General features: G+C 39.3%; 1 protein-coding gene across 3 annotated transcripts in view; it reads right to left on the reverse strand.

Moving 5' to 3' along the window:
• CDKL3 (cyclin dependent kinase like 3) overlaps positions 1 to 18,584 on the reverse strand; it is a 126,353-nt gene that overhangs the window by 19,441 nt on the left and 88,328 nt on the right. For all 3 annotated transcript variants that reach the window (XM_058278799.2, XM_058278790.2, XM_071210036.1), the window contains exons 5-7: positions 7,718 to 7,830; positions 5,947 to 6,086; positions 1,956 to 2,044 (exon numbers count right to left, since the gene is read on the reverse strand). In XM_058278799.2, coding sequence (XP_058134782.1) covers positions 1,956 to 2,044; positions 5,947 to 6,086; positions 7,718 to 7,830 — 342 coding nt within the window. The remainder of the gene's footprint in view (positions 1 to 1,955; positions 2,045 to 5,946; positions 6,087 to 7,717; positions 7,831 to 18,584) is intronic.

Consider the following 18,584-nt stretch of genomic DNA (forward strand, 5'->3'; position numbering starts at 1 on the left):
GAGTAAGTAAAAAAGTGAAGAACCAGTGAGGTTAGTTTGGTTGAATGAGAAAATGTTATACTTCTTCAAAGCTCCCTTGCATTGCAGAAGGTCCATGAAAACAGGCCCCTTATCAAAGAAAAATGTCTTCTCAGAACATTTTCTGGGAAGCAGACTTGGCCCAATGAATAGGGCGTCCGTCTACCACATGGGAGGGTCCGCAGTTCAAACCCCAGGCCTCCTTGACCTGTGTGGAGCTGGCCCATGCGCAGTGCTGATGTGCACAAGGAATGCCGTGCCACGTGCCACGCAGGGGTGTCCCCTGTGTAGGGGAGCCCCATGCACAAGGAGTGCGCCCTGTAAGGAGAGCTGCCCAGCACAAAAGAAAGTGCAGCCTGCCCAGGAATGGCGTTGCACACACGGAGACCTGACACAGCAAGATGACGCAACAAAAGGAAACACACACCCCGTGCCGCTGACAACAGAAGGGGACAAAGAAGAACACACAGCAAATGGACACATAGAACAGATAACTGAGGTGGGGGGTGGGGGGGGGGAGGGAAGAGAAATAAATAAAAATAAATCTTTAAAAACAAAAACAAAAACATTTTCTGAGGGTCCTATAATTTGAACTGAAGATAGTTTTGCCCCATAATGGTGAAAATTTAATATCTAAATACCCAAGAGAAGTCAATTTTAGTCTATGTAGAATTGATGCAGAGCAACTTTTTTGTTCAATAATTGGCACTTTTCATCCATGGCACTTTCAATACATCTTCTTATTTTCATATGTGGAGCTAAATTATTGAAATGCTTGACATTCTAGCTACTCTTCAGACTTTTCTTTTCTTTGCCTTTTAATATTTTAATCTATCACCTATGTGAGTTTGTGGTCTTTTCCATACCTGGCCTTAACTCCATCACATTTTTAGTTGATGCCCATCTTTCTAATTTCATATCCAAAGGCCAACTGAATGATCTTGTAATCAATGATAACCTTTTCTGGTTTTTTTTTCAAAGTGCAAATATAAAATGTTGATTTTTAGAAATATGACTGATTAATGAATCCAGATTTTCAGTACATACTATATACTGAGCATATCATAGGCAAAGTGGGAAACAAGAGCCATAAGAGGCATGGTCTCTGGCTTCAGGGAACTTCCAATTTGGTGGAGACACTAAGACAACAGGCACTACAAAGAATAAAAGCAGTGGAAACAATAATTTGGAAAGAGAGTGCTAATTACAGTATATGATCAGAAATGCTATAAGAAGAAAAATCAGGGAAACAGACCTGGCCCAGTGGTTAGGGCGTCCGTCTACCACATGGGAAGTTCGCGGTTCAAACCCCGGGCCTCCTTGACCCCTGTGGAGCTGGCCCATGCGCAGTGCTGATGCGCAAAGGAGTGCCGTGCACGCAGGGGTGTCCCCCGCGTAGGGGAGCCCCACACGCAAGGAGTGCACCCCATAAGGAGAGCTGCCCAGCACGAAAGAAAATGCAGCCTGCCCAGGAATGGCGCCGCCCACACTTCCCGTGCCGCTGACGACAACAGAAGCAGACAAAGAAACAAGATGCAGCAAATAGACACAGAGAACGGACAACCGGGGGAGCGGGGGGAGTTAAATAAATAAATAAATCTTTAAAAAAAAAAAAAAAAGAAGAAGAAGAAAAATCAGACTATTCTCTGAGTCAGAGGTCCAAATGGAATAAAGCCAGAGGTACTGATTGTTCAGTACACTGCCTAGGACATAATAACTGAGTAATAAATGTTAGCTGCAATTATTTCTATTATTAGAATATTCATTCATAATGCGTGTAGGTCTACCATTTCCTAGTCAATATCTGATATAGTAACTCAGAAAGTTTTCATTAAATTGAATTTTTCTGTTGCTTAACATTAACCTTATAGCAATTCTCATATTGGCAAATTTCCTAATACAAACACTGAAAGCCCACATTCACTCAAAATGCTTACTTTTCAATAAATCCATCTCTAGTAAAATACTCATGATGCAAAAGGTCTGTAGAAGATATCCTCTCAGCAGGCTCAATTTGTAAACAAGCCTAGAAAAGAAAAGATTCTCAAGTTAAGTAAACTCTTAGCAGGACAGTAAACAATTTGACAAATGAAGAAGTAATTAGTTTCCCAGGGCTAAAAGGTTCTTCTTTAAAAGATAAATTAAACCTCAGGAATTTCTGACAGAAAATTGTGACCTCTTATTTCCCTAAGAAATTTGTATTTGCAAAGCAATTATTACAGGTCCTATGGTTCCAACCAAAATGGAAGTCAGCCTGATTCCGCTGGAATTAGCAGAAATCAATTAGCTCATTTTGATCCTCTTATCAGCCTTACAAGGTGGAAAGTTCATGGATAATCATTTCCATTTTATAGATCTGGAACCTCGATTAGTGATTTGCCAAATCAGAATTTTAACCCTTGTCTTCTGACTCTTACTACAGTGTTCTTTCTATCATAATTTCACAAATATTCAAGTCCCTGAATCTTCCAGTTATCCATTATTAGAAGAGTTCTCTTCTATTTCCCTATCTTGGGAGAACTTTAACTAAGTATACAAATAACCTAAAAATACCCTGAAAATTAAAAAAAAAAAAAAAGAAAACGGAAGGAAAGATTTTGGGTAATAAGTTGCACATAATGAATCTATGTATAACTAACTATAATTATGCATACAAGACAATTCTTTAACAAAATAATGAAAATTGAATAATTTAACAAAAGCCTTCTGCTTTATAATTTTCATTCTTCTTCTGAAAGAAGGTAAAGCATAATAATTAGTAACTTTTATTAATGCTTACTACACACAGTCAATGCTCTAGCCTTCTCCTATGGCTTGATCCTAGCAACAACCCTACAAGGTAGGTATTATTGTTGTCCCCATTGTACAGGTGAGGAGACAAAGGCTCACAGAGGTTAAGTAATCTGTCCAAGAGCTCATAGTAAGTAAGTGGAAAGCCATAATTAAAATCTGGAAAATCCAAGATAATCACACACAATATTATACTTTTCTTTCAAAATGCATGAGTTTCAATTGATTCACAAAGTGAAATTGTTTGAGTTCATAACTTACCTCATGATTGTGGGAATACCTATATCCTTAAAATTGCAACTAGCTAAAAATATGGGCTCATTTTAGAACAAAATGTTACTCCACCAATAAAACTTACTAAGAAAAATGCTAAAAGATCCACCCAAATCATAGCCTATTAGAGGCAGACAAAGTCGTCATTCTGTGAATAATGTAATTCAGAAAATTAAAATACATATCCTAGCTGGGAAAATGTAAAATGTTACACTTTGGAAAACAGATTGGCACTTTTCTTAAAAATTAAGCAGACAGGACAATCAGCAAGATGGTGGCAGAGTAAAGAGCTCCCAGAGTTAGCTCGTGCTATAGGGCAATTAATATATCACCCAGAGCTACTAAAGCACCTGTTTGGGGGCTCCAGGAGACCAGAAGAGCATCCTGCACCATCCTTGAAGGAATGGAAGGAAGAGACTGCCCCCCTGCAGAGAAGATTTATAAGTAGAGCACTCCACATTGTGGAGATCGGTGCCAATTCTCTGCTGGTGGCATAAGCTGCCTCAGAAGCTATTCCATGGCTGGAACTGGAAGCTCCACTTCCCAAAAACAGGGGAGGAAGGGACGGTTGGGTACCAACTTCAGCTACTGATTAGTAAACTCAGCTGCCTAAAGTATAATTCTAAGAACAGCTAAAGTTTGAACCTGTCCAAGTCAGAAAGAGACCAGTAGCTGCCATTTAACTTCTTCCCAGGTATGAGGGAAAGCAGAGCTGACTGAAAATCACAGTTCCGGTAGGGACTGGCTTCTTTCCATCCAGATCCGATTGCAGGTCTAGCCTAAGCTCCAGGCCCACCTCTGGCAGGGAAGAAGCTGGCAGGACCTGCAGGTGACTGCAGGTACATTTGGCTGGCACGGACTGAATAGTCATAAGTCTACTGGGGCAACTGCAGTTATTTTGGACTCACACAGCACAGATTGCTGCCCACACCTGCAGTTCCACCCCCACCCCAGGCAGGGGAGGAAAGGGTATGAGGCTTCGTCAGTCCCTCCGGGGAACTCCAGTCAGTCTTGGCCTGCATGACTTGGATTATTACACCTGGCTGTGGCTTTGTCCCTACCCCTGGCAAAGGAGAAAGGTGGTAGAAGCATCATTGATCCCTGAGGCAACACGGGTAACTTGAGCCTCCACAGCTTACCACACCAACTACATCCTCGGCTCCTACTACTCAACCAGCAAGGGAGAATGGGCAAGAACGCCTTAAACTAAATAGAGAAGCTGCACCCAGAATAAATACATCTTGTAAAACAGATGCCAAGACACCAACAAAAACTGCAATAACAGCAACAACAACAATTAACATTAACATTTGTTGACAGCTTATTCAAGGCCCTGTGCTAAGCAAATTTCCACTGTTACCTCATTAAATTCTCAAACTCCAGAAGATAAGCACTATTCTCACTTTCTAGCCTAGAAAACTGAGGCACAGAAATTAAGTAAATTGCCATGTTTTCAGGGCTAATTAGTGGCAGGACTGGGTTTTTAATGTAGGCTATGTAATATCAGAGCCCCTTCTTTTAAACACTACACTTTACTTGCTCTGAAATTTAGGCTATCAATTTTTTAAAGGACTGTACATTGGAAATAAGTTACCTTAGCTGTCCTGGGGAAGGGAAATTGGCTGGTGGAGAACAGAAACAGAAGCAGACTGACTTTTCACAGTAAGCCCCTTTACCTTTTGAATTTTGTACCAAGTGGGTGATATATTTATTGCCTAGTTTAAAATGAAATCACGTTTTAAAATAATAATGACTACAAAATGTTTTCTTGGTTGTGTTTTTTTGTTGTTGTTGTTTTTGTTTTTGCTCCAACTCAAGGTGAATCTTGACATTGTTATATCTATAAACAACATTAAAATTGCAGCTGCTAAAGCCTTGTAGATACCCTAGGATACCATAGTACAAAGGACAGCTCCTTGGCCAGGGTAGAATGGATGTTAAAGGTAGTGGTAGGCAAAGTTGGCTCTGGAGGAATCCTAGTGATTATCTTGTCTGGGATATTAATTTTGGTTAATGATGGGTTTAGGGGAATGAAAATGTCTACAACATTTTTGAATGTGTGTATGTGTTCTTTTCTGGGGACAGGGCCCATAACTTTCATCCAATTCTCAAAACAATTCATATTGTAGGTCAGGTTACCCCAGAAGCAAACCCTGGGATGAGTAAGTGATTGCAATGGGTTGAATAGTGTTCCTTTTCACCCCATTTATGCCCACCTGGGACCTGAGAGTGTGGCCTTATTTGGAAACAGTCTTTGCAGAAATCCTCCTTGATTTAGGGTGAGCCCTAAATCTATAGACTGAGGTCCTTATATGAAGAGGCAAGGGTGCAGAGAGATACAAATATACAGAGGAAAAGGCCAGGTGAAGACAGAGGCAGAGATTTAGGTGAGACAGCTCTGAGCCAGGGAGTGCTACAGATTGCCCAGAACACCAGAACTGGAAAAGGCAAGGCAGGGTTCGTCCCCCACAGCCTTCAGAGGGCACCTGGCCCTGCCAACACCTTGATTTTGGGCTTCTAGCCTCCAGAACTGTGAGAGAATAAATTCCTCATGTTTTAATCTACCAAGAAAAGGTGGTGATAAACATGACAATCTTCAGAATTTTTCCAGTTTTTCCCTAATTATTATTAAAACTGGGATAAACTAAAAATAACGGACATGATTAAACTTCAGGGCTTTCAGTTCTAATAGCCTGTGAATTTTAATTTCTCTGTACTAAAGACATAGTGACAGAGGAATTTAGTGCCCTTTAACAGATAACATCATTCAATAATCCTTTCAGAATTTCTTTAAAGGAATATTTTAAAATCATATTATGATTGGTCTAAGTTTCCCAGAAAAAACTCCTCAATTTCTTAACATACATGAACTATATCTGCCAGCAATCCATTTAGCTTTGGGTATTTTTTCCTTGCATTCTTGGGGTGTTGAACTTGAGGAAGGACCACCTCAGCAAAAATGGGACTCCTGGAAAATATATTTTGCAAGTGAGGTGTCAAATTGCCTGAAAAGAGAAAGAAAAAATGTATATATATATATATACACATAAGAAAACAAAGAAGTAGGTCTACAATCAAAATAATCATATTGCTATATGGTCTGCATTAAATTACTAGAAACTGAGACAAGGGAGAATAACAATTATGTTTTTTTTAATTTTTAAAGTTTAACAAGGAACTATCTAATCATGGCATGAAAAATTGAGGCTTCCCCAGTAATCTGTTGATAGTGTATAGGCAGCAGAGAATGTAAAATCACCAAGTTCATTTTCTTTTCCCAAACTAGAAGACATAATATATGATGCTATCAGGAAAAGCACCCTCAAGCTTTTACAAATTTCCAGGTATAAAATGGTTTAACTAGCAAGTATTCATCAGAAAAGAAGAAGAAGAAGAAAAAAAAAAGAGCTGAAGCCATACCCCAAAACATTAAAATATTAAAATTATTTAGAAATTGAAATATTGCAAATAAGAAACAAGGCTAGAGTGTAGTAGTACAGGAGGAGTAGAGAGACCTGAGTTTTTGCACCAGTTTTGTAATAACTAGCTCTGAGACTGAGAAAATCTCTTTCCTTTGTGTGCCTTGGTTTCCTCATCTATAAATGAACCATAATCTTTAAGGTTCCTTCTAACATTAAACTCATAACAAGAACATTAGAGGTGACTCAAAAAAGTGTGAGGGAGCAGATGTGGCTCAGATGACTGAGCATCTGCCTCCCACCTGGGAGGTCCTGGGTTCGGTTCCTGGTGCCTTCCAAAAAAACAAAAAAACAAACAACAAACAAAACAAACAAGAAAGCCAACTCAGGGAAGACAATGTGACTCAGTGGTTGAGTGTCAGCTCCCCACATATGAGGTACCGGGTTCAATCCTTGGCCCCCAGTACCTCAAAAAACAAAACAGTGTGATGCTTTAAAGCTCTGAACTGCATCATAAATTGATGTTTATTCAGATTTTGCTGTTTTTAGAGTTATTCACAGAACAACTATCACAACCCTTCCTCATGATCCCATAATTATGTGTTTATGTATAACTTCCCCACCACATAAAGGGCTCCTCAAGGTCTTCATACAGAAGTATAAAGAAAACAAATCCTTGAAACACCGTGAGCATAGGTAACCATCACAAACTTTGGGTAGTCAAAGCAGATCATCAAATAATTAAGCACTCATAAAAAAAATTCTTCAATAAGTTTGCTTCTGGCTATTGTAGTTTACTTAAAAAGGTTTTTCTGAGTGAATAATTAATTTTCTATCTCCCATTATTTTTTTAGAAAAGCATCTGACTCGTCTCTATTCTTTAAAAGCCCTTCTTTGGAGGTACAAATATTTGTGGAAGCCAAAATTTTGAAACAACTTTCAGGTAAATTGAAGTAGATTCCTATTGTACTCTTTCTTAACATCAGCCATCAACATATGGCATAGTTATTTGTACCCTGGCAAAGCAAATATTATTTGCAAAAACAGAGGAGACTTATCTGCCTTCTTTAACAGCTCAAGGCATACATCAGCTGCCATCTATCAAAACAATATGCTCCCCTCTTCCTATGAACAAAAAGCTAAATCTGATAATAGAAGAGGATTGATCTGGCAATATTTATTTTAGGCATGTAGCAGAAAATTTCAGTAATACCTACCTACTTTTAAAACGATTTTATGGAGTAAGTCTAAATCAGAACTGCTAGGAAGATAGGGATTTCCAGTGGCCATCTCAATGATCATACAGCCCAAAGCCCAGATATCCACAGGTCTGAAACAAGTGAGAATAAATCACTTCATTTCATGTCTAGCAAGATTATGTACAGTGTATATAGTATGCCCTATTTATGTTTAAAAAGAAGATGTGTGTGAGTGTATGTATTGCTAGATAATGATTTTAGGAATAAAGAAGTTAATTGATGTATATACAACTTCTCAAGTCCATATTATAGTCACAACTGGATAATACAATAGGAATTTATAAGCTTCCTTATATCACAAAATTTAAGGACTTAATAGAAATTTATTTGTAAGTTTTACTGAGAAAGAGTAAATTTAAGACCAAGTTTTAGCCCTCAAAGCTTTAAGTAAATTTTTTTCAATTTTCTTTTATTTATTCGTCTTTATTTTCTTTTAAATGTTACATTCAAAAATATGAGGTCCCCATATACCCCCCACCTCCCCACCCCACTCCTCCCACATCAACAACCTCTTCCATCATCGTGGCACATTCACTGCACCTGGTGAATACATTTTGGAGCCCTGCTGCAGCACATGGACAATGGTCTACATTGTAGTCTACACTCTCCCCCCATTCCACCCAGTGGGCCATGGCAGGACACACAATGTCCAGCATCTGTCCCTGCATCACCACCCAGGACAACTCCAAATCCTGAAAATGCGCCCACATCATCTCTCTTCTTCCCTCTCCCTACCATCAGCAGCTACTGTGGCCACTTTCTCCACATCAATATTACATAAGTAAATTATTTTTAAGCTCCTTCCCCACAGAAGGAAACTCCTACTCATCTCCACCCCTAAAAAAGACAATAAAAAACATTCCTAACAAACCAGTTCACTTTCCCCCAGCTTTGACTGAACTTTCACAGTTCAATTTAGTCAGATAAGACATTATCTGCAAAAATGTAAGGCATTATCTAGGCAGGCCCTTCGATGAGCAATGGAAAACAGAATACATCTATTAATAGTTGATGGTCATTGCAGGGGTAATCTTAAAGGACTCCCTCATAATCTGAAATATGAGCAAGTTCTAGTTCAGCTATGGAGACAATCTCTTTCTCACATCAAGCACAGCACTTTACAGAAAGAGTGGTCCACTGGAAAGAACAAATTATGAAAACTGAAGGTATTAGACTCAAGTCTTGCTCAAGCTTGCCAAGACCAAGCTTAGGTCTCACATTGCAGGAGTAAGAGAAGGGTCAAAAAGAAGCATGTGGTCTTTCTTAGAGAGATATTTGCTTAACAAAGCAGTTCTCAAATATTTTGGTCTCAAAATGCCTTTACACTCTTAAACACTATTGAGGACCACCCTCCCACAGAGTTTTTATTTATGTGGTTTACAGCTATCCATATTTGCTGTTAAAACGTAAAACTGAGAGATGGGAATCCTGTATTTTATGCATGATTGTTCTGTAAAGCCTCAACTTCTCTAATAAAGAAAAGGAAAAAGGGGAAAAAAACCTGAGAATTTTTTAAAAAATTAATTCATTAAAAAAATTAATTATTTATTAATATAAAAAACAAGCTTCATTAAAAAATATCTTCCACAAAGAAAATAATTAGTGAGGAAAATGACACTTTCATGTTTTACAAATCTCTTTAATCTCTGGCTTAATAGTAGACAGCTGATTTCTCATTAGCTTCTGCATTCAATCTGTTGCAATAACGCACACCATGTAGCCTTTGGAATATTCCATTTTGCATCCATGAGAGAATGAAAGTGAAAAAGGCAAATAATGTCTTATCATTATAAAAGTAGTTGTGACCTCACAGACTCCCTCAGGAAGCCCTGGACCACACTTTAAGAAACATGGCATTATATCAGACAAATGGTGGAGATGGGGTAGGGAGTTAAACTTATATCTTACGGTGTTTTTTTTTTTTTATTATAAAAAATATAATTTTGTCTTAAAATATGAGAATTTCTTCAAAACATTTTTGTCATGGAAAACTTCAAACATATGTAAGAACAAGCAGAATACTGCCATTAGCCTCCATGAACCTATCTTTCAGCTTCAATAATCAACTAAAAGCCATTCTGGTTTCATCTGTATACATCCATCCACTTTACTCTCCCCCTCGTCCCCCATTATTGTGGTGGGAAAAAATCATAGCTATTACATCATTTCATCCATAAATATCTCGGTATATAAATCTAAAAGAAAAGGACAACTTTTTTTTTCATTTTAAAAACAATTTATTGAAGTATATCATTCATACATGAACATACATAAATAAGTGAATAGTAAAAGTCATGAACTTACAAAACAGACATGCATAACATCATACAGGGTATAGCAGTTTAATATGGTTATGAATTCCAAAATAGATATTGGATAATGTTTGTAATTTGATCTGTACCTAGGCATGATTGAATTATGATTAGGGCTTTGATTGGGCCATATCATTTGGGCCCAAGATGAAAAGCATGGCAAAGAACAGAGTTGAGGGTTTCTGATGTTGGAGTTTGATGCTGAAGACTTAAGCTGGAGCCCTGGAAAGTAAGCTCCCAGAGGAAAGAGAAGCAAACCCCAGGAAGAGAGGAACCTTGAACCCAGAGTGAAGCAAGACCCTGGAAGGGAGGAACCCAGGAATCCTGAACCCTCACAGCCATCGGCAGCCATCTTGCTCCAACAAGTGAAAATAGATTTTGGTGAGGGAAGTAACTTACGCTTCTGTAGGCTCCTACCCCAAATAAATACCCTTTATAAAAACCAACCAATTTCTGGTATTTTGCATCAACACCCCTTTGGCTGACTAATACACAGGGTTCCCATACATCACACACCGCAAATACCTTACATTGTTGTAAACCATTTGTAACATATTATAAAAGAGCATCATCAAAGCATTACAAACTATAGTCCATATCTTATATTTGGTGTATTTTCCCCCAACTCACCCTATTTTTTTGTTCATAAACCATATAATTTATCTCAAGTGTATAAGCAATGGCATTTGGTACAATCACCGAGTTGCATATTCATCATTTCAATCAATTTTAGAGCATTTTCATTACTCAAAAAAAAAAGAAAAAACAACAGAAAACAAACCATCATATCTAAAAGTTAGCACTACTAATTACAAGTCCTATGCTATGCTTTCACCATTTGTATTCATTTCCAAATATTTACAACTTTTTATCAATTCTGCACCTCTGCTTTCCATTCTCTAACCACATTCTATTCTCTGGTGACATATTCTAGCTATTAACTGTATGAGTTTGCTCATTATATTTATTTCATTGTAGTGAAATCATACAATAATTGTCCTTTTGTGTCTGGCTTGCTTCACTTAACAGAATATCTTCCAGGTTCTTCCAAATTGTCATATGCTTTATGACTTCATTTCTTCTTACAGCTGAATAGTATTCCATTGTGTGTATATATACCACAATTTGTTTATCCATTTGTCAATTGATGGACACCTGGGTTGTTTTCATCTTTTGGCAATTATGAATAATGCCACCATGAACATCAGTGTGCAGATGACTGTTCATGTACCTGCTCTCAGATCTTCTGGGTATACATTTAGTAGTGGTATTGCTGGGTCACATGGCAGAGCTCTAACTTCCTTAGGAACTGCCAAACAAACTTCCACAGTGGCTGTACCATTCTATATCCCCACCGACAGTGAATAAGTGTTTATCTCTCCACATCCTCTCCAACACTTGTAGTTTTCTGGGTTTTTTTTTTTAATAGTGGCCTTTCTAATAGTTATGAAATAACTCATTGTAGCTTTGATTTGCATTTCTCTTATCGCTAGTGATATTGAACATGTTTTCATGTGTTTCCATGCCACTTGTATTTCTTCTTTAGGAAAAATGCCTATTCAAGTCTTTAAGCCCATTTTTTAATTGGGCCATTTATTTTTTATTGTTGAATTGTAGGATCTCTATAGATCATGGATATTAAACCTTAAACAGTTATGTGATTTCCAAATACTTTTTCCCATTGAGTAGGCTACCTTTTTACTCTCTTCACAAAGTCTGTTGAGGTGCAGAAGCGTTTATTTTTGAAGAGATCCCATTTATCTATTTTTTTCTTTCATTGCTTGTGCTTTGGGTGTAAGGTTTAAGAGACCCGCACTTACTACAAGTTCTTGTAGATGTTTTCCTATACTATCTTCTAGGACTTTTAAGGTCCTGGCTTTTATGTTTAGGTCTGTGATCCATTTTGTGTGGATTCTCATATAGGGAGTGAGATAGGGGCCCTCTTCCATTCTTTTGGTTATGGATATCCAGCACCACTTGTTGAAGAGACTGCTCTGTCCCAAAAAAGTGGATTTGGTAGGCTTATCAAAAATCAGTTGATGGGAAGCAGATATGGCTCAAATGATTGGACTTCTACCTTCTACATGGGAGGTCCTGATTTTGGTTCCTGGTGCCTCCTGGAGAATGCGAGCTGGCACAGCGGGCAGGTGTGGTGAGCCAACACAAAAAGATGATGCAACAGGGAAGTGGATATGGCTCAAGTGATAGAGCTTCCACCTACCATGTGGGAGGAACTGCGTTCGATCCCTGGGGCCTCCTGGTGAAAAAGAAGAGAAAGTGTGCCCATGTGGCAAGCCAGTGCCTGAGTGAGTGCCTGCATAGTGAGCAAGTGCCTGCATGACTGCGCATGTGGTGACCCAGTACCCCATACAAGTGAGTCACATGGCAAGATAATGATGCATCAAAAGAGAGACAAGGGGAGCGTCAAGGTGAAGCGCAGCAGAAACCAGGAACTGAGGTGGTGCAATTGACAGGGAACCTCTCTTCCTATCAGAGGTCTCTAGAATTGAATCCTGGTGAATCCTAGAGGAGAGAAAATGAGAAGAAAACACAGACAGCAAAAACAGCAGGGAGGGAGGAGGAGAAAGGGGGAAATAAATTAATTAATCTTAAAAAAGAGATACAACAAAAAAGACACAAACAGGAAAGATGATGAGAGACACAACAAACAAGGGAGCTGAGGTGGCTTAAGTGATTGAGCGACACTCTTTCACATGGGAGGTTCCAGGTTTGGTTCCCAATACCTCCAAAAGAGAAGATGAGCAGACACAGAGAGCACACAGCAAAGGGACACAGAAAGCAGACAGTGAATGCAAACAATGGGGGTGGAGGATAAATAAATAAAATAAATTTTTAAAAATCAGTTGATGGGAAGTGGATGTGGCTCAAGCAGTTGGGTTCCCACTTACCACACAGGAGCATCCATGTTTAGTTCCCAGTGTCTCCTAAAGAAGACGAGCAATACAGCAAGCAGACGTATCAAGATGATGCAATGAGATAACACCAAGAGGAGACACAATGAGAGACACAACAAACAGGGAGCAGAGATGGCTCAAATGATTAGGCACCTCCCTCCCCCATGGGAGGTCCCAAGTTCGTTCCCAGGGCCTCCTAAAATGAAGATGTGCAAACAACAAGGGGAGGTGGTAAGAAGTAAATAAAAGAAAATCTTTAAAAAAAAATACATTGACCATGTAATTGAAAGGCAGCTAGAACAAGGGCAAAGACCAGTGAAGAAGGATGGTCCAGTGATGAATCCTTGATACTGATGACTATGCTTATGAGCCTGTGTGCTTGAAATTTCAACTAGGCCTAGAGCTGCTGGATGCTTAAGAGTTACCTCCTTAGAGCCTCCATTGTGCTCAAATGTGCCCACTCTCTAAGCCAAACTCAGCATGTAAATGCATTACCTTCCCACCAGTGTGGGACATGACTCCCAGGGATGAGCCTGCCTGGTACCGAGGGATTAGTACCAAGCACCAGCTGATGATGCAACTAGAAAAAGACCTTGACCAAAAGGAAGAAATGGTAAAGACAAATGAGTTTATATGTCTAGGAGACTTCAAAAGTAGTCAGGAGGTCATCAGAGGGGTCGTACTTATGCACATCTCAGCACAATCTCAGAGACAGACAAAGTAGATACAACCCCAGGTAGGGATGCTCCTGAAGGCTATGGAGACACATAGGTTCTACGGTCATGACAGATGGCTCTGGAGTTCAGTGCCTTGTTAGTGGGCCATACTTTGAAATTAGTGCTTCTGAGTGTGATGGAGTTGGCCTCAGATGTGGCTTCTCTATGCATGCTTCTTCTGTCACTTTTACTGAACCTGTGATTGGCTCTGGGGTTGGTATATGCCCAGGACACTTGAATCTCTGAACTGTCTATGTACAAGCTGGGCCCTGAGCCTCAGCAGAGTTGCCACACCTACTCTCTGGTTCATTGGACTTACCCAGGTCAGCTAACAGGGAGGTGAGGATTGTCAACCACCACACCTGGGAACCGAGAGAGTCTATAGCTGCAAGCTGGAGAATTCCATCCATCGGTCATATGGGATCTCGATTTAGAGGTGAAGTGGACGTCACCATCCCAGGGTCCTCAGGATGGAGGAATAAAATATGGATTAGAGGCGGTGGACTTGGCCCAGTGGTTAGGGCATCTGTCTACACATGGGAGGTCCGCGGTTCAAACCCTGGGCCTCCTTGACCCGTGTGGAGCTGGTCCACGTGCAGTGCTGATGCGCGCAAGGAGTGCCATGCCACGCAGAGGTGTCCCCCGCATAGGGGAGCCCCACGCACAAGGAGTGCACCCTGTAAGGAGAGCCACCCAGTGCGAAAGAAAGTCCAGCCTGCTCAGGAATGGCACCGCACACACGGAGAGCTGACACAACAAGATGACGCAACAAAAAGAAACAAAGATTCTCGTGCCTCTGACAACAACAGAAGTGGACAAAGACGACGCAGCAAATAGACATAGAGAAGAGACAACCAGGGTGGGGGGGAGGGGGAAGGGGAGAGAAATAAATAAATAAATCTTTAAAAAATACAAAAATAAAAATAAATAAAATATGGATTAGAGTGGACTTAATGGTATTCTACTACAGAATTATTGTGACTCTAGCAATGGAAGAAATTATATCATTGATGTGGAGACAGTGGCGGTGGGAGTTGCTGAAGGTAGGGAGAGGGAAAAGGGTGTGATATTGAGGCATTTTCAGGATTTAGAGTTGTCCCGAATGATATTGCAGGGACAGATACAGGATATTATATACCCTGCCATAATCCACTGAATGGACTGAGAGTGTAAACTACAACATAAACTATAATCCATGCTGTGTAGCAATGCTCCAAAACGTACTCATCAAATGCAATGAATGTGCCACAGTAATGAAAGACATTTTCGATGTGGGAGGAGAGGAGGGTGTGAAGCATGGAGTATATGGGAACCTCTTATATTTTTTATTGTAACATTTTGTGTGATCTATGTATCTTAAAAAAATAATAATAAAAAATGGAAGAAAACTAATTCTAAAAAAAAGGAAAGAAGCTAAAGAATAATCTAGGGGCTGCAAAATATAGTGATTTTAGTGTTGGATGAAGATTGTGGTTAATAGCATAAAAATAAGAATGTTCTTTACAACATGTTAAGAATATGGTAGTACATGGGAAAATTACAACTAATGGAACTTATGGGCTATAGTTAACAATAGTATTGTAATATGATTTTCAGCAATGACAAAGAAGGTATTATATCAATTCTAAGGGATAAAAATGGGGCATATTATGGGGTATGGGATTTTCCTTTGGAGTAATGAAAATACTCTAAAATTGACTGAGGTGTTGATGACAGCACAACCCTGTGGCAAAAATGAGAGCCACTGAGTATACACTTTAAATGGATTATACAAGTCACGGAACTGTATAATACCGTGAATCCTGTGGTGGCAGATGAACTCTAGTTAACAGAACAAATATGAGTATGTTCTCTCATGAATTATAACAAAAATATAATACTAATACAGGGCTTTAATAATTGGGTGGATTGGGGGAAAATATACCAAATTTACGATATGGGCTATAGTTACTATAATTTTGACAAAGCTTGTAACAAATATTTCACAATAATGCAGTGTTGGTGGTGGGGTAATGTATGGGAACCCTGTATGATGATATGCATATTTGTTTTGCTAAGTGCACAATTTTTACTATAGACTTATTTTTTATGTATGTTTATGTATGAATGATACACTTCACTAAAGTTTTCTTATTTTATTTATTTATTTATTAGAGAGTTGTGAGCTTACAAAACAATCATGCATAATGTGCAGAACTCCTATACACCTCCCTTCCCTAACACCTTACATTGTTTGGAACATTTATTACGGATTATGAAACAACACCATCAGACTATTACTACTAAATATGGTCCATAGAGTACACTTGTTATATATTTTCCATATACCCCTTATTATTAACACTATGTATTAGTATTGTACATGTGTTATAGTTCATGAGAGAACACTCATATTGGTACTGTTAACCATAGCCCATTTTCCACTACCTGGTTCACTATATTATACAGTCCCATGCCTTATACATTCTATCCAAAGTGTACACTCAGTTGCTTTCACTTTCATCACAGAGTTATACAGCCATCACCCCACTAAACCTTTGAATGTTTCCTTAGTTCAAAAGAAAATCCCCATACCTGTCTATTATTGACCCTTAGCATTGATATAGTACCTTCTTTGACACTGATGCAAGAATATTACAAGATTGCTGTTAACTACAGTACATAAGTTACATTAATTGTATTTTCCTATGCATCACTATATTTCTCTCTCTTTTTTTTTTTTTTTTTTTTGTGTGTGTGTGTTATCAGGGTGGGGGATTAAACCCTGGTGCTTGTAGGTGAGAAGCCAGCACTCAACCACTGAGCTACACCAATTCCTCCCAGTTGGTTTTTTCATTTGTTTGTTTGTTTTGTTTTTGTTTTTAGGAGGTGTCAGAGATCGAACCCAGGACCTCCTATGTGTGAAGCCGGCACTCAACCCCTTGATCTGCTCCCCACATCACTTTATTCTTACTACCTTGTAGTAGTGATGTATATTTGTTATAGTTCAAAGAACAACATTCTGGTATTGTATTATTAACCACACTCCTCATCCACCTCCAGGTTCACTGTGTTATTCAGTCCCTAGATTATTCTCTAGCTTTCTTTCAATTGACATTTACATCCCTGGACTATCCCTTTCAGCCACATTACCATTTATAAACCAGCTGTTTTAGTTCTACTCACTATAATGTGTTACCATCAACTCTATTCATTTCTACACTTTATAGGCAAGCTAATTGAAAATTCTACATACATTAAGCATCATTATCATTACCCCTTCTCAGTCCTCCTATCTCCTAGTAACCTATAATCTAGGTTAATAAAGCTTTTTAAATGGAAAAAAATCAGTTGACCATAAAGGTGTGGGCCTATTTCTGAACTCTCAATTGAATTCCATTGATCAATATGTCTCTTTTTTTTTTTTTTTAAGATTTATTTATTTATTTATCTCTCTTTCCCCTCCACCCCCTGCCCCAGTTGTCTGTTCGCTGTGTCTTCTTTGTATGCTTCTGTTGTCATCAGCAGCCCGGGAATCTGTGCTTTTCGTTTGTCAGCTCTCTGTGTGTGCAGCGCCATTCCTGAGCAGGCTGCACTTTGTTTCCCGCTGGGAGGCTCTCCTTACAGGGTGCACTCCTTGTGTGTGGGGCTTCCCTACGCAGGAGACACGCCTGCGCATGAGTACTACGCATGGGCCAGCTCCACACGGGTTAAGGAGGCCCCGGGTTTGAACCGTGGACCTCCCATGTGGTAGACGGGCACCCTAACCACTGGGCCAAGTCCGCCGCCCCCCAATATGTCTATCTTAATGCCGCTACCATGCTGGGTATTTTTTGCTAATGTTGTTGTTGTTTTAAAAACTTTTATTTATTTATTTCTCAGAGCTTTTTAAAGAGAGACTTATTTATTTCTACCCACCCACCCATTGTCTGCTCTCTGTTTCCATTTGCTTTGCATTCTTCTGTTTCTGCTTGTCTTCTCTTTAGGTGCCACTGCGAACTAATCCTGAGACCCTTTGGAGTGGGAAAGAGGTGCTCAATCTCTTGTACCATCTCAGCTCCCTAGTCTGCTGCATCTCTTATGTCTGTCCTCTCCGTCTTTTTTGGTGCATCATCTTGCTGCACCAGCTTTCCACTCAGATCAGCTTGCAACGTGGACCAGCACTCCTGCACAGGCCAGAACTCCTCTCAGGCCTGTTTGCCTTGTGGGCAAGTACTCCACTTGGGCCAACTCTCTGCTCCAGCCATCTCACCATGTGGGCCAACTTGCCTTCACCAGGAGGCCCTGGGAATCTAACTCTGGACCTCCCGTATGGTAGACAGGAGCCCAATCACTTGAGCCACATCCTCTTCCCAATACAATGCTGTTTTGACCACTGTTACTTTACAATACAATTCGAAGTCAGGAAGCATGAGTCCTCCAACTTCCCTCTTCTTTTTTAGGATGTTTTTGGCTATTCAGGATCCCTTTCCTTTCCAAATAAATTCGGGTAATTGACTTCTTTATTTCTGTAAAGTAAGCTGTTGGAATTTTGATTGGGATTGCATTGAATCTATAAATCAGTTTGGGTAGAATTGACAATTTCACAATGTGTAGTCTTCCAGCCCATGAACATAGAATGTCCTTCCATTTCTTTAGGTCTTCTTTGATTGCTTTCAGCAGTTTCTTGCAGTTCCCTGAATACAGATTCTTTACATTCCTGGTTAAATTAATTCCTAGATATCTGTATCTTTTTGTTGCTATTGTAATGGAATAATTTTCTTGATTTCCTCCTCAGCTTGCTCATTACTAGTGTATATAAACACTACTGATTTTTGCTTATTGATCTTGTATCCTGCCACTTTGTTGAACTCATTTATTAGCTCTAATAGCTTTGTCATACATATCTGGTAATTTTCTAAAA

The sequence above is a fragment of the Dasypus novemcinctus genome, chromosome 2, assembly GCF_030445035.2.
Source record: "Dasypus novemcinctus isolate mDasNov1 chromosome 2, mDasNov1.1.hap2, whole genome shotgun sequence".
NCBI classification, from domain to species: Eukaryota; Metazoa; Chordata; class Mammalia; order Cingulata; family Dasypodidae; genus Dasypus; species Dasypus novemcinctus.